The sequence below is a fragment of the Mauremys reevesii genome, linkage group 8 (genome assembly GCF_016161935.1).
Source record: "Mauremys reevesii isolate NIE-2019 linkage group 8, ASM1616193v1, whole genome shotgun sequence".
In the NCBI taxonomy this organism is placed as follows: Eukaryota; Metazoa; Chordata; order Testudines; family Geoemydidae; genus Mauremys; species Mauremys reevesii.
In genome coordinates, this window is record NC_052630.1 from 88,534,749 (window position 1) to 88,548,000 (window position 13,252).

At 43.3% G+C, this 13,252-nt stretch overlaps 1 protein-coding gene across 1 annotated transcript in view; it reads left to right on the forward strand.

The window, feature by feature from the left end:
• ANKRD13C (ankyrin repeat domain 13C) overlaps positions 1-13,252 on the forward strand; it is a 53,036-nt gene that overhangs the window by 9,859 nt on the left and 29,925 nt on the right. Inside the window, exons 2-3 of the mRNA XM_039485276.1 lie at positions 7,529-7,570; positions 11,037-11,141. Of these exons, the coding sequence (XP_039341210.1) occupies positions 7,529-7,570; positions 11,037-11,141 (147 nt within the window). The remainder of the gene's footprint in view (positions 1-7,528; positions 7,571-11,036; positions 11,142-13,252) is intronic.

The following is a 13,252-nucleotide window of genomic DNA, read 5'->3' on the forward strand; positions in this document are numbered from 1 at the left end:
TTGCATTCAGATTCAAAATGCTAATCGAGAGGAAGTTTACAGGAGGAAATAAAACAATGGGATGGTATCTTGTTTATGAGTAAAGGCAGTGGATTATTGGCGTATATGTGGGGTGCAGAGGTACTCCCTGGATCTTTTCCACTGAGAAGGCAAGATGACAGTGTTGCTTTTTTCATGAACAGGAGATCATAGCCAAGCCTGCCTGTAACATGCTGGAAGGATTTTAGGTGAGCTTTTGCTCTATAAGACATGACAGTAACTAGTTAAACCTAGGTTCTAGAATGCAATGTGTTTATTTTATATGTAATCGTTTGTTTCCAATATTTATACTTGCTGTTTACTTTAAGTAAAGAGTCTTTACTTAAATAAACTTTTGCTCGTTTCCACTATAAACATACCTAATGTGCTGTGTTAAGTGGAGCTGTAATCTGAGGAGTAACTGGTAAACTGGGCATACTGTTCCTTTGGGAGCAGTGAATCTGTGAATTCTGTGATTGTTCAGTGGACCAGGGGCTGGACACTCCTGGGAGGTGCTCGGAGGACTTGATAGTTGGAGTAAGCCTGTTGCTAACCAGTGTAGAGGGAAAGCGGAACCTGCGAAAGGCTAAGAAGTGAGAGTGCTTGTGTTGCCTGTGGCCCATTGAATCAGAGAGTTGACGTGGTTCTTCACGCTAAGGGTAGGTGATAGCAAGGTGCCTCACAATCCTGGGTGCTCCTAGAGAGTGTGTCACTCATGTAGGCAAAAAATTAGGAATGGAAAATGCAACATGTCTGCAATATGGGTGAGTTGATATTTCTGTTGGTAACTGGGCATTTCTTGCTTTTTTGTGTGCAGAGTTGATGTTGCATTAGCATAGCTACATTGATTATTTGTATTTCGTTTTTTATAAAAGGGTGAGAAGTTCCTGTTGGACATTGATCCAATTAGACTCAATTTCATGCTAAACACCAGAACTTCAAATGAATTAAGGAATTTTGCTTATGCTCTCCCCCAAGGCTGGATTGAAGAATTTTGGGACACTGTACACTATGGAAATTGGGGGGCTCCTTACCTTCGTTAAGGGACCTGAGAAACTGGACACCTCCCAGAAGCCCCACATGTCTGATTGCCATGACCGTCCAGGAGAGCATCAACTATCTAGGGTGCAAAACCTGAGCAGTGCTGCAACCTTGTGTGCAAGGTCCACGGCCGGCTCCAGCGTTTTTGCCTCCCCATGCGGCAGGGAAGGGGGGGCGAAAAACGCAATCGGCGGCAGCTCCACTGCCGCCACTTCGTTCTTTGGTGGCAGGTCCTTCCCTCCGAGAGGGACTGAGGGACTCGCCGCCGAAAAGCTGTACGTGCCGCCCCTTTCCGTTGGCTGCCCAAGCACCTGCTTTCTTTGCTGGTGCCTGGAGCCGGCCCTGGCAAGGTCACAATGCTACTTATTGATGTTTGACCTGCCTCCCTCTGGTCCTTCCCTTCCGTTCCCCAAATCCTGACTCATGATGGGAGGAGACTGGGCGGGGCAAACCTGGTCCAAATGGCATCACCTCTACGAGGCAGAAAAGAGGGTCAGTTCCCCTCCCCTCCCCCTTAGCCCAAACCTTCCTTTTCCCTCTAGGGTGCATGGGGCCCCCCATCAACCTTACTACTCTGGCCCATGACCCTTACCCACCATCCCCTCCCCAGTTGAAGGCACCAGTGTGAACAGGGAGCCTCAGCTGCCACATCAGCACATTGAGAGGCCAGCCTGTGGAGTGAGACCTTGGGTTTGTGCTGGCAGCACTCCCATCGACCATGTGACTTGCAAACAGTAATGGAAGCTCTCTGCTGAGTCAGTATGGCTATTCTCAAAGAACTTCATAGCTGCATTGTCTGTCTTATACACTATCATTGTTCCAACTAATAATAAAAGAGAACCTGTCAGGATTAAAACTGCATTACAAATAGTTTGTGTTAAAAGTAAAACCTTTGGCCAAGATTTCTAAAAAATGTATATCTAAAAGTAAGCTCCTAAATAAATTTGACCTGATTTTCAAGTGTGGACTTATTTAGAAGCATAGTCTTATTCATTCAGATTTGAAATTTTTTGCCTGAAGGAGTCTTATTTATGACACTTTACTACTAATTTCATTCAACTTGGAGCAGATAGTATAATTCTAGTGGATGTGTGTAGCAATAAGAAAAATAGGGAATTACTGGTCTCTCTTTCTAGTTCTTATGCACTAACAGAGTTGCAGTATTTGGATAGCAAACACTGTTGGAGGACATTAAATTTCAATGAAAAAAGTGATACTTGAGGCCTGAACTACCGTGGTGTCCCTTTTGTAATAGACATTTTGCTGGCACTTGTGTAATCATCTTGATCATTCTGCAGAGCAGAAGCTGGTGGTTTTATAGATTCCATTCAGCTACAGTAACTCCTTGCTTAACGTTGTAGTTATGTTCCTGAAAAATATGACTTTAAGCAAAACGATTTTAAGGGAATCCAATTTCCCCATAAAAATTAATATAAATAGGGGGAGTTAAGTTCCAGGGAAATTTTTTTCACTGGACAAAAGACATATATGTGCGCGCGCACACACGCTCTACACCTCTACCTCAATATAACGTGACCCAATATAACACAAATTTGGATATAACGCGGTAAAGCAGTGCTCCGGGGGGCGGGGCTGCGCACTCCGGTGGATCAAAGCAAGTTTGATATAACATGGTTTCACCTATAACGCAGTAAGATTTTTTTGGTTCCAGAGAACAGTGTTATATCGAGGTAGAGGTGTATAAGTTTTAAACAAACAATTTAATACTGTACACTGCAATGATGATTGTGAAGCTTGGTTGAGGTGGTGAAGTCAGAGGGTGAAAGAGGGTGGGATATTTCCCAGGGAATGCCTTACTGCTTGCGGGAGGGATAGCTCAGTGGTTTGAGCATTGGCCTGCTAAACCCAGGGTTGAGAGTTCAGTCCTTGAGGGGGCCACTTAGGGATTTGGGGCAAAAATTGGTCCTGCTAGTGAAGGCAGGGGGCTGGACTTGATGACCTTTCGAGGTCCCTTCCAGTTCTAGGAGATTGGTATATCTCCAATTATATTAGAACAGCTGAGCCCTGAAGGGTTAACACATTGTTGTTAATGTAGCCTCACACTCTGCAAGGCAGCACAAATGGAGAGAGGGGAGACAGCATGGCAGACAGAGACACACTGTGTGTGTGTGTGAGAGAGATGCATGTTGCCCCTTTAAGTATGCTGACCCCACTCTAGGTACGTTGTCTTTTTAAGTAGATCAGCAAGTTGAGAACAGCAGCTGGTGCCAGCATGCTCCCTCAGTTCTCAGCCCTGTCATGTTCCCTCCCCGCTCTATGGAGATGGGGCTAAGCGGGGGGCAGGAGCAGGGGGGAGGGGGACACCCTGACATTAGCCCTCCCTCCCACCCCCGCACAGCAGGCAGGAGGCTCCCGGGAGCAGCTCCAAGGCAGAGGGCGGGAGCAGCTCCAAGGCAGAGGGGAGAGGGACAGCTGAACTGCTGGCAATTGGTAGCCTGCTGGGTGGCTGCCACACAGGGAACTTAGGGGAGTTGAGAGCTGATGGGGGGGCTGCCGGTCCACCCTGGTTCCAAGCCTCCATCAGCCAGCTCTAAAGGTCTGCTCTTTCTACAAGCAGTGGACAAAGCAGGCGGCTGCCAAGCAACATTATAAGGGAGCATTGCGCAATTAGCATGCTCTCTAATTGATCATCAATGAAACAACGTTAACCGGGCCAACTTTAAGTGAGGAGTTACTATATTTGAGACTCCAGGAGCCTGTTAGATCAGCACAGTCTTATTTAGTGTATTACTTATACAGCTTCATAGGTGAGCATGATGCTCAACAGGCCAAAAAGAAAAGGTGGGGTGGCACCTACCCAGAGGACACTACAATCCTAATTAGCTATAATAGAGCTAGGTGGATGGAGTATTGGAGGTTAGGGTGTGATGGGATCCCTGGGGTGCAGCCTGGGACTGTGGGACTGCTGTGCCCGCTTAACTCTCCAGCCTGGGCTATCTCTCTCAGTGCTTTGCTAGGGACAAGCAGCAAACCCCTCCAGGTGCTGTTACCATTCCGTGCAACCGCATGCGGAGCCCCACACCCAGCTACATTGCATGAATGCTCCCAGAGCCACTCATGAATCTCAGAGAAAGGCACCAGCCAAATCCTCCCAGCCTGTTCCCTAGGAATATACCATCTTGCACTGCTCAAGACCCTTTCTTGAGCATTGCAAGTTTATTAATTGGTTCACCACTTCATCAATGGAAAGTATACACCAGCCTTCAAAAACCTGAGCAGATTGACCAAGGACTTTAGGCAAACTCACTGTTAAAGATAAACAGTAAAACAAATTTATTGATTACAAAAGATATTTTGTAACCACTTAAAATCTAAAATATAAGCACGTAGTCTAAATTCTCAACCCTATTAGACTGGGCAACATCAAGATTAAACAATTTTAACTGTATATTGCAGTTCATAGTACACAGGTTTCACCCTTGAAACCTGGGCCAGTCTCCTCTGTTGGAGTCTTCAGTCTTCTGAGAGTCTTTGTTGCTTGCAGCATAGGGGAGGGGAGGAAAAAAGGCGAAGCACGAGATCACTGTGTTCTGTTTTATACCCTTAGTTCATGTGCTTGGCGAACACAAATCCAGGCATGTCTGGTGGCCATTGCTGAGTCACCACCAGACAAGGTTGAGCAATTCCGCTGGAGTGGCCTTGTACAAGTGAGTCATTGCATTGTAGCTGTCTTGATGGATAATGGCTGCTGATGGTTCAACACCCATCCTGGTGTTGGTTATCCCCCTGGTTATTGTCTTTGGGGAACTAGTATCTGGGCACTTCCCAAACCAACAACATATATTACTGAGAACCGTACAATACAATCTCATAACTTCATATGTATTAATGATGTACATATTTAAATGGAACAGTGGGTTTCAGCAGATCATAACTTTTCCCATGATACCTTACAGGGAATGCTTTATATGCAATATCACAATTATATATAAATGATGAATATGGGGGTTACAGGGCATTCCCCTGGGGGATAGAGTGTCACAACCGGTTATAAAGATCATTCCCTTTCTAGAAGGTAAACATTTCCAATTCCTGCACTTAGAAGCTACACTCTGTAACACAGTAGTTGAAATTTTGTATATATAATGTATGGTATATACATTTGTATATATTTAGAGGCACTCAAGATGCATCATATTCCTCACCCTTGTATTTTTCAATACTTAGGTAAGAAATCCCTGTCAAAGTATAAATTTAGAATTAGGGATTTTTAATATGTAAAATTATAATTGTGTTTATTTTGTTGTTGGAACTGTCCAGAGATCTAATTACAGTTCTCTATCCACCTTTTCTTTGGAGCTGTTGTTACTATTCCAGTTGTTTAGTAGCAGTTTAATCTTACACTTTCCCCTAAAGTATCTAGTGACGAGTCTATTTTAAGCCTTTTAAGTAATATGAAGGATGACTGCCTTTAGCAATACTGTCTCCCCTTCCCTCCCCTTCCTTCATCCCAAAGTAGGAAGTTATGCAGATTGGATACTTATCAAGTGTTGTTGGTGGTCTTACTATGTTTGTTTGAGCACTGAGACTTTTTTTTACATTTTAAGGAGGATTAACATATATCATTTAAAAATAATCAAGATGTTGTTCTAACCCAGTGGTCCCCAAACTTTTTACCTCGTGCCTCCCCTCCCCCCCACCAAAGCTAAGGGTGGGGGGACGGGGACAGAGATAAGGGGGTGAAGGCAACTGGGGCCCCGTGCGCAGATTAGGAGTGGATCTGGGTGGTGCTCCCTCCCTGCCACCCCATTGGGCTGGTTCAGGCCCCAGCCACGGTCTCCTGAACCTTTCTCTGTGCCCCCTGGGGGGGAGTGCCCCACAGTTTGGGGACCTCTGCTCTAACCAGTCACACTGTCTTTATATTGAAGGGTGGAGTATTACGTTCCACTAGCTATCTAATTCCATACTAGTAAAACTGGTTTAGTATTGCTGAATGTCTGGGGAAAAAAATTAGTAAAACATACTGTCAGACTCTCTAAAGTTGCTCACAAGTGTAAGTACCAATCTCAGGACAGATTGAAGAAGCAGTGCACAAACCCCAAACTGACTGAGTTCTATACTTGGATTTCACCAATCAAGTGCTATTAATAGCCTTAACATGGAGTCACAGATAGTTGTTTTGGGTACTCTGCTCTATTTTGCCATCCAAGCTTTCCTTTGTGATAGATGGTCCCTTACCCCAAAAATCACAATAATATTCAGGTTACTTACTGTCGCTTACTCCAGGTCAGTTGTATCTTAGATTCTATACAAAAAAACACTCTTCTAGCCAATCCTATAACAACTTTTTTTCTTAGTTAATAACTCTTTAGTTAATTTATTTACAAAGTTAAAGCAGTAAAAATACACACACACATGAGTTAGTCTTCATTCCAAAAGGGTAATAGAAGTTGCTGTAATATGCAAGCCCTATATGTCCTTTAGGGCTCACCCAGCTGGGGATCCCTGGCTTGTGCTTAGAAATCTTCTTCCCTCAGAGTTCAAGCACCATAGAGATACAATTCCTTCTTGTCAGGGATTTTTATTGCCTTCACCCAGAGTTCAGGTTGATGGGACTAGTCTACCTGCAGTCTCCTCTTCATGGATATGTGGGGGAGCAATTAACTAAGTCTTTGTTCTTTAATGTTTCACAATATTTCATTTGGTTTCAGTGGGCCTTCTTCCTGGGCAGGACCTAACACCTTTTGTATGAAGCCAGCATTCCTATATTAATTAATGCTCCTTTCCGGTTAGATGATTGACACAATTACAGAGGATTACAATGCAAACACTTAATGTAACCTTATAACATGGGGTACTGAATTATACATGCAGCCTCCTACAAGCATTTCATAAAGGCTAAACACATTCTTATAAAATTAACATCTATTTTAACAGTACTAACACACAGGTGAATCAGACTGGTTTCCAGCTATGCATTTGTCAGTGTTCATGGAGGCCTAGGAGCTTTGGCATGAGCTGGCACGTTGTTTGCCAGCATCACACATGCTCTTTAAAATTTTATGGGAATAACTTCCTTATGTGTAGTTGTTGTCCTAGATCTGCTATTCTTGATAAAATGTGAGACTTTTCAACACATAAGGTAGTTTGGGCTATAGTTCTCTTACTTTCCTAAAAATAGAATCCGACTTTTTTTTTTTTTTTTTGGTTTGAATTGCTAGAAGCAAATTTCAAGATGTAAATGACACAGAGAACTCTCTTCTTGAAACACTGTAATGTCAATGTATATTAACGCGTTACAGTTTTTGTTTCAAAGGAATCATTCATTAAAAAAGAATAACCTTGTAACTTTTATATATTTATGGTATCATTGATAGGTTACATTCTCACATTGTTAAATTGAGTTACATATGAGCCTTTCTTGAGACACAAGAGCCAACTCCTGAAGAAAGCCTCATGGATTCTCCCACCATGAATCTAATTATCTGCTTTTTTTTTCCCACTGCAGGAAACACTCCGTTACATCTTGCTGTGATGTTGGGACATAAAGGTTGGTCAAACTACTTTAAGTATCATATGTTCTCATATTTCTCTCAAGACTTTAGGGAAGAGAAATGATTGGAAAAGTTGAAGACTTTAAAAAAAAAGACTTTAATTGAACGTGTTCAGTTAAAAGTGCGGAGGCTTTCAGGAAACAAGAGGATACATGAGAATGGGGGTAAAGATGTCAAAATCAAGGTGGCAGGAGGGAGCTGAGGGATGAATGGGAGCAGGTTGGAGGTCTTTGGAGACAGGAAAATGAGCTATAATAGGTGGGCATTCACTGGGCACTCCTCTGAGAGTCTAATAAGAGAATAGGTGGAGAAGGCTTTCCTCTTCTTACAGAGCTATCAGGAAACAGTGAGATCTGGAGGGCCATAGAGTTAGAAGGGTGAGAGAAAAGAGGCATGACCAGAGGTGCTTTTCCATCTTCATCCTGAATGAAGACAGGAAGTAGTCCTCCTGGCAGGTGGGAAAAGGTGCTGCCATTTCTTCTCCCATAGCTAAACCCCTCCATGGGAACAGAAAGAGGAGGGGCTGTTGAAACAGGTGGCCTGCTTCACGTGAGTTGGCTAAGCAACAGAAGCTAGGGTGTTTTTCCATGCTAGCGGCTTGTATACCAGAAAGCAGGAAAGAGGGATAACTCTAATTTAAAAAACCAAAACAATACTAGGGAAACAAAATCAAGGACCAGCTGAGATTAATGCTTTTGATCATTTTCAGATAGGTTGGGTGAAATTAACCTTTTAGTAGTTGTTGCTTAAAATCCCATTATACATGTGTACCGAGTGTTGATACTAACAACAAGATGTTAGTATGTGACAGGTAGCTCCAAATTTCTAAGGGAAGCTTTTTATCAAAGTTTTCCAATAAATAGCATACGCTGTATATTAAGATATTCTCAGTGGGATAAATGGGTGTTCACCCCGCCTGTTTCTAGATAGTTATGTCCTCTACCATTATTTGAGTAAATATCAATGCAGTTTGGCAATTTTCAAATTAAATACATTTTTAGAGTCTGATCTAGTTATGTCTTTTAAGAATTTTTTTTTTTTTGGTAGCTGAACACTTTTCAATTCAGCTTCATATAGAAATCTTATTGGTACTAATAGTACTTGATATTTCCAGATTTCAGCTATATTAAGTAAAGTTGGGTTGCATTATTAATAATCAATACTCCATGAATGTTGACTCATCCTCACAAGACCCGTGGGTGGGTGGGTAGGTAGGTAGGTATTGTAACTGTTTTGAAGATTATGACTTGCCCAAGGCCACATAGCAAATCATAGCATGAATTAGACTCAAGAATGCATTGCTTGTAGCCTTGTGCTCTGTCCATTAGATCATGATTTCCAGGATCTCATATACCAGGTGACTGCATAACTTTACTCTTCTTTGGTTGGTGTTTGTATAGCACATCGTAATTGTGATATTTAATAATTTAAGGTCATGGAATGCTAATGGGAGAGAAGCCTCAGAAACTTAGGTCTCAGTAAATAATGAAAGCAAAATTAAGGGTAGAAAGTAGAAGGAGGCTGTATGAACTGTGTGACCCATGCTATTGAAGTGTGAATGCTTTTAAAAATATTTTTTCAACTTCTGAAAACTAAGGGCAAAATTATAGTTTCTCAATTTCACTTTTATATATGTGCTAGATGTGTCTAGTAGTTCTTCTCAATACATATAGTGCCTGTAAATGACTCCAAAGTGTCTGTTGTAAATAATGAGACGTTGCAAATGTAATACATTTAGCCGCTGTCCATTTTAAAGTATATATTGCGTGATGGCTATCATAGTTCCAACCACAGTGGAACCAAACCCATTTTAAGAACATTTTTGCTTCCCTTTTATTTTGGATGGTAGGAGCATTGTAGTAGAACTGGAAAGAATTCCTTTCCAGGATGCTCCCTTTTGGAGCACAAGACCAAGAATATGATTCAAATGACTTTAGCATTGTGCTGTCACTGAGACCCCCTGGAACTTTTCCATTGAAATATTTATCATAGTTACTTTAACTGGTACACCAGCAGAAGCATGCCAAACTCTTATATGTAAGAAGTGGGTACGTGTGACTCTTATCTCCTAAGACTGCTTTTGAGGCAAGAGGATGTGCTCAACACATCAGCTAAGTGAACTCAGAGAAATCTCTTTATCATCCAGAAGTGACAGATGTCTTTAGAAGTATAACCATCAAGAACATGATAGTATGTCCATTGGGAATCTGGCTTTTAGATCAATAGACATTAGAGGCACAATGCAATTAATCTTTCTATTTGTGTACAGTCTCTGCATCTTGAGTAAATGTAAAATCATGTTTGAACAACATCTGTTTGAAGAAACTAGCTGTTTTGGTTTTAAATTAAATTGGATAGGCTCTCAATCATGAGATGCGATTTCAAATCTCAATAGCTAAGCAGGAATGAGCCTGGTCAGTACTTGAATGGGAATGTCCAAGAAAAACCTCAGGGTTTTAGAGAAAGTGGTCTCGGTAATTCAGTAGATTGCACAGTTCTTTATTAACAAATGTCCCATTATAGGTTTTGTGGAGAGAGAAAGCTATAGCCTTGACAATTACTGGTCATCAAGGGTGACGCTATTTTTGTGAAACTGGTGCACTGGAAACTAGGTCTGATTTGTGAACAAAATGAGGGATGGGCTGTTCCACCTATCACTCCTACTTGGGGAGGGAAGGGGAGAGGAGGTTGAATTGAAAGGAGTGATCTGTACCATTATGGCTTCCACCCTTACCATCTTCTGGAACCCCAGGATGCACTATGACTATGCACTATGATGCATTAGATCTCCATCAGCCTAATTCTGAGATGACACAATCAGATCTGGCCAGAGAGAGAGACTTAGATGATGTTCGCCTCCAGTGGCTCTGCCTGCATTCTGAACACCACCTGCAATATGAGACTTTGGTTCCTGCTGTCACCCCCCACCCTCATGTCATTTTTCTTTCCCACCTTTTCTCTTCTAGTCTATTTTGTGCATTCTCTTTAATAAAAGTGTTAGCTTGCCAAGTCTGTCTGTCTCACAGCACTGCAGTGAGCCTATGACTAAAGGGCAGCTAACCGCAATGTTTTAAACAGCCATCCTGACACTGGTACAAGTTTGCCAAATCTCAGAGTAGCTGCTAAGACCGGTGCTGTGCCAATGTTTCTCTAGCAATCAGATTGCAAGTAAGTCAGTACCAGAGACAGAAGCTGCATTTTCTGTCCTTTCTGTTATTTTGTGTTGGGGGGGAGGGAGAGAATCTGGATCAGACTTTAACAGCAACAGTTCCAGCCCATCTCAACTGCTTTTCTCCAGGAAGGACAGTTATTACCATCTAAAAGACTGTCACGAGGTTTTTTTCCCTATAAAAACCTGACAGCTGAAGGGAATAAGGGTTATTTTTAATGACCTCTCACAGAATAGTTAAAGGAAACTATAGTGTTTGCTGTAAATAAATATTACTACTTGTTCTGTTACAGAATGTGCACACTTGCTTTTGGCCCACAATGCTCCAGTAAAGGTGAAAAATGCTCAGGGATGGAGTCCTCTTGCAGAAGCCATCAGCTATGGAGACAGACAAATGAGTAAGAAAACTTAGCTGATTACTTGGTTGTTGTAAACAGAGGTCTGTCTTAGCCTAGGAAATGAAGTCTGTTTAGCTGACTTGAAGAGTATTACGTGGCACCTCATGTAGACAAAGACAGTGATAGTTGGTTGTTAAGACCCCCTCTAAGGTTGACTGCAACTAGTTAACATTTATGTAAAATGCTACTGCATTTGTCTAGCCTGGATACTATGGTGTTTAAAAATGTTAGTTAACTGTTAATTAATATCTCTGCTAAACACAGTTTCCCTAGCCCTGATAGCACCAGAGTGGTGGTAAGTTAAAGTATTAAAGTGAAGACAGAAATTAAGTATGTTCAAGATCTTGTTTTTCAGTGGATGTGAAAACAACAAACTGACCTTTCCTAAATAAGAGTAAAATCATAAGCCCAAGGTAGCAATGTGATTCACTCACATTCTGCTATTTCTTACTGTAGACCATTGGGACATTTTAATGCCTTTTAAAAGTTAATCAACCAGCTATGTCAAGTTAAATACATCAAGTGCAGTTTCTAGTTGTGATTTGTGTGTGTGTGTGTGTATAATATGTAACCACTGGCAGTGGGATGCTACTTTTGTCTTTGGTTCTGTGCTGACCAAGGGGACTAAGGGCTTGGCTACACTTGCGAGTTAGTGTGCAATAAAGGAGCCTCGTGCACACTTTAGCTCTTTCCCTGTTCACAGTGGCAAGGCACGTAGAGCGCTCTGACTCCACGGCTAGAGTGCTCCTGGTACTCCACCTCGGCGATGGAATAGCACTTGCTGCGCCCCTGCAGGAGCGCCTCGGTGCCAGTGTGGACGACCTGTCCTGTTAATGAGCTCTGATCAGCCCCCAGAAGTGTCCCACAATGCCTGTTCTAGCCACTCTGGTCATCACTTTGAACTCTACTGCCCTGCCTTCAGATGACCAACCATCAGACCCGCCCTTTAAATTCTCTGGGAATTTTGAAAATCCCCTTCCTGTTTGCTCAGTCAGAAGTGGAGTGCACTCAGCAAATCTTTCCAGGTGACCATGCCTCTGTGCCAGGCGATCCCCAGTATGGAGCAATGGCGAGGTGCTGGATCTCATCAATGTTTGGGACGAGGAAGCTGTCCAGTCCCAGTTGCGCTCCAGCCATAGGAATTACAATACCTTCGGTTAGATATCAAGGGACATGATGGAAAGGGGCCATGACCGGGACGCACTGCAGTTCAGGGTTAAAGTGAAGGAGCTGCGGAATGCCTACTGCAAAGCCCACGAAGCAAATAACCGCTCCGGTGCTGCCCCCGCAACCTGCTGTTTCTACAAAGAGCTGGACGCGACACTTGGGGGTGACCCCACCTCCGTTCTGAGTACCACCATGGACGCTTCCGAGCCCAGTTCAACAAGGCAGGAGGAGGAGGAGGAGCAAAAGAGGGAAGGTAGCCAGTCGTGGTGGCCGGTGCTTGGGGAAGGACAAACACCAGAGGAGGTTCCTGGTAAGCAGCTTTTATTTTGGGAAGGAAGTTATTCGGTGCGGGCTCTTGGGGTGAGGAGGATTAGGGCTGCATGCATGCCTAGATGCGGAATAGGGCATTGATGTGCTCTCTCACATCGTGGTAATCGGCCTCAGTGATCTCTTCAAAGGTCTCATCCAGAACATGGGCAAAGCGCTTGCGCAGGTTTCTCTGGAGAGCCTTGTCCCAGTAAGGCTAACTTGTCAGTGCCACTGTGCCATGGGGGCGGGGGGATGGAACCATTGCTGCACACAGGCAAGCTGCTTATGGGCCAGGGCGGAAGCTGCATTGCAATAGAAGACCCTCCCTTGCTTCCCAGGTCACCCTCAGCAGCGAGATATCTTCCAGGACGAACTCCTGTAGAAAATGTGGGGACAGTGTTCAATATAGGGGCCCCCTGCCGCTGTTGGCTCTCTCCATGGCATAGAAACCCAGAAGACAGTACATCTGTGAAACAATCAGTCACGCTTGACCCTATGCTTACTCACCATTTTGGGGCTTCCGTGGGTTGTGTGCGCTCGCTTTGGGACGGGCAAATTATGCTATTGTGTAGACTGTGCTTGCCCTTAAGTATGGGGGGAATCATTGCTCTGTCTGGTGTGAACAGTGCTGCCTC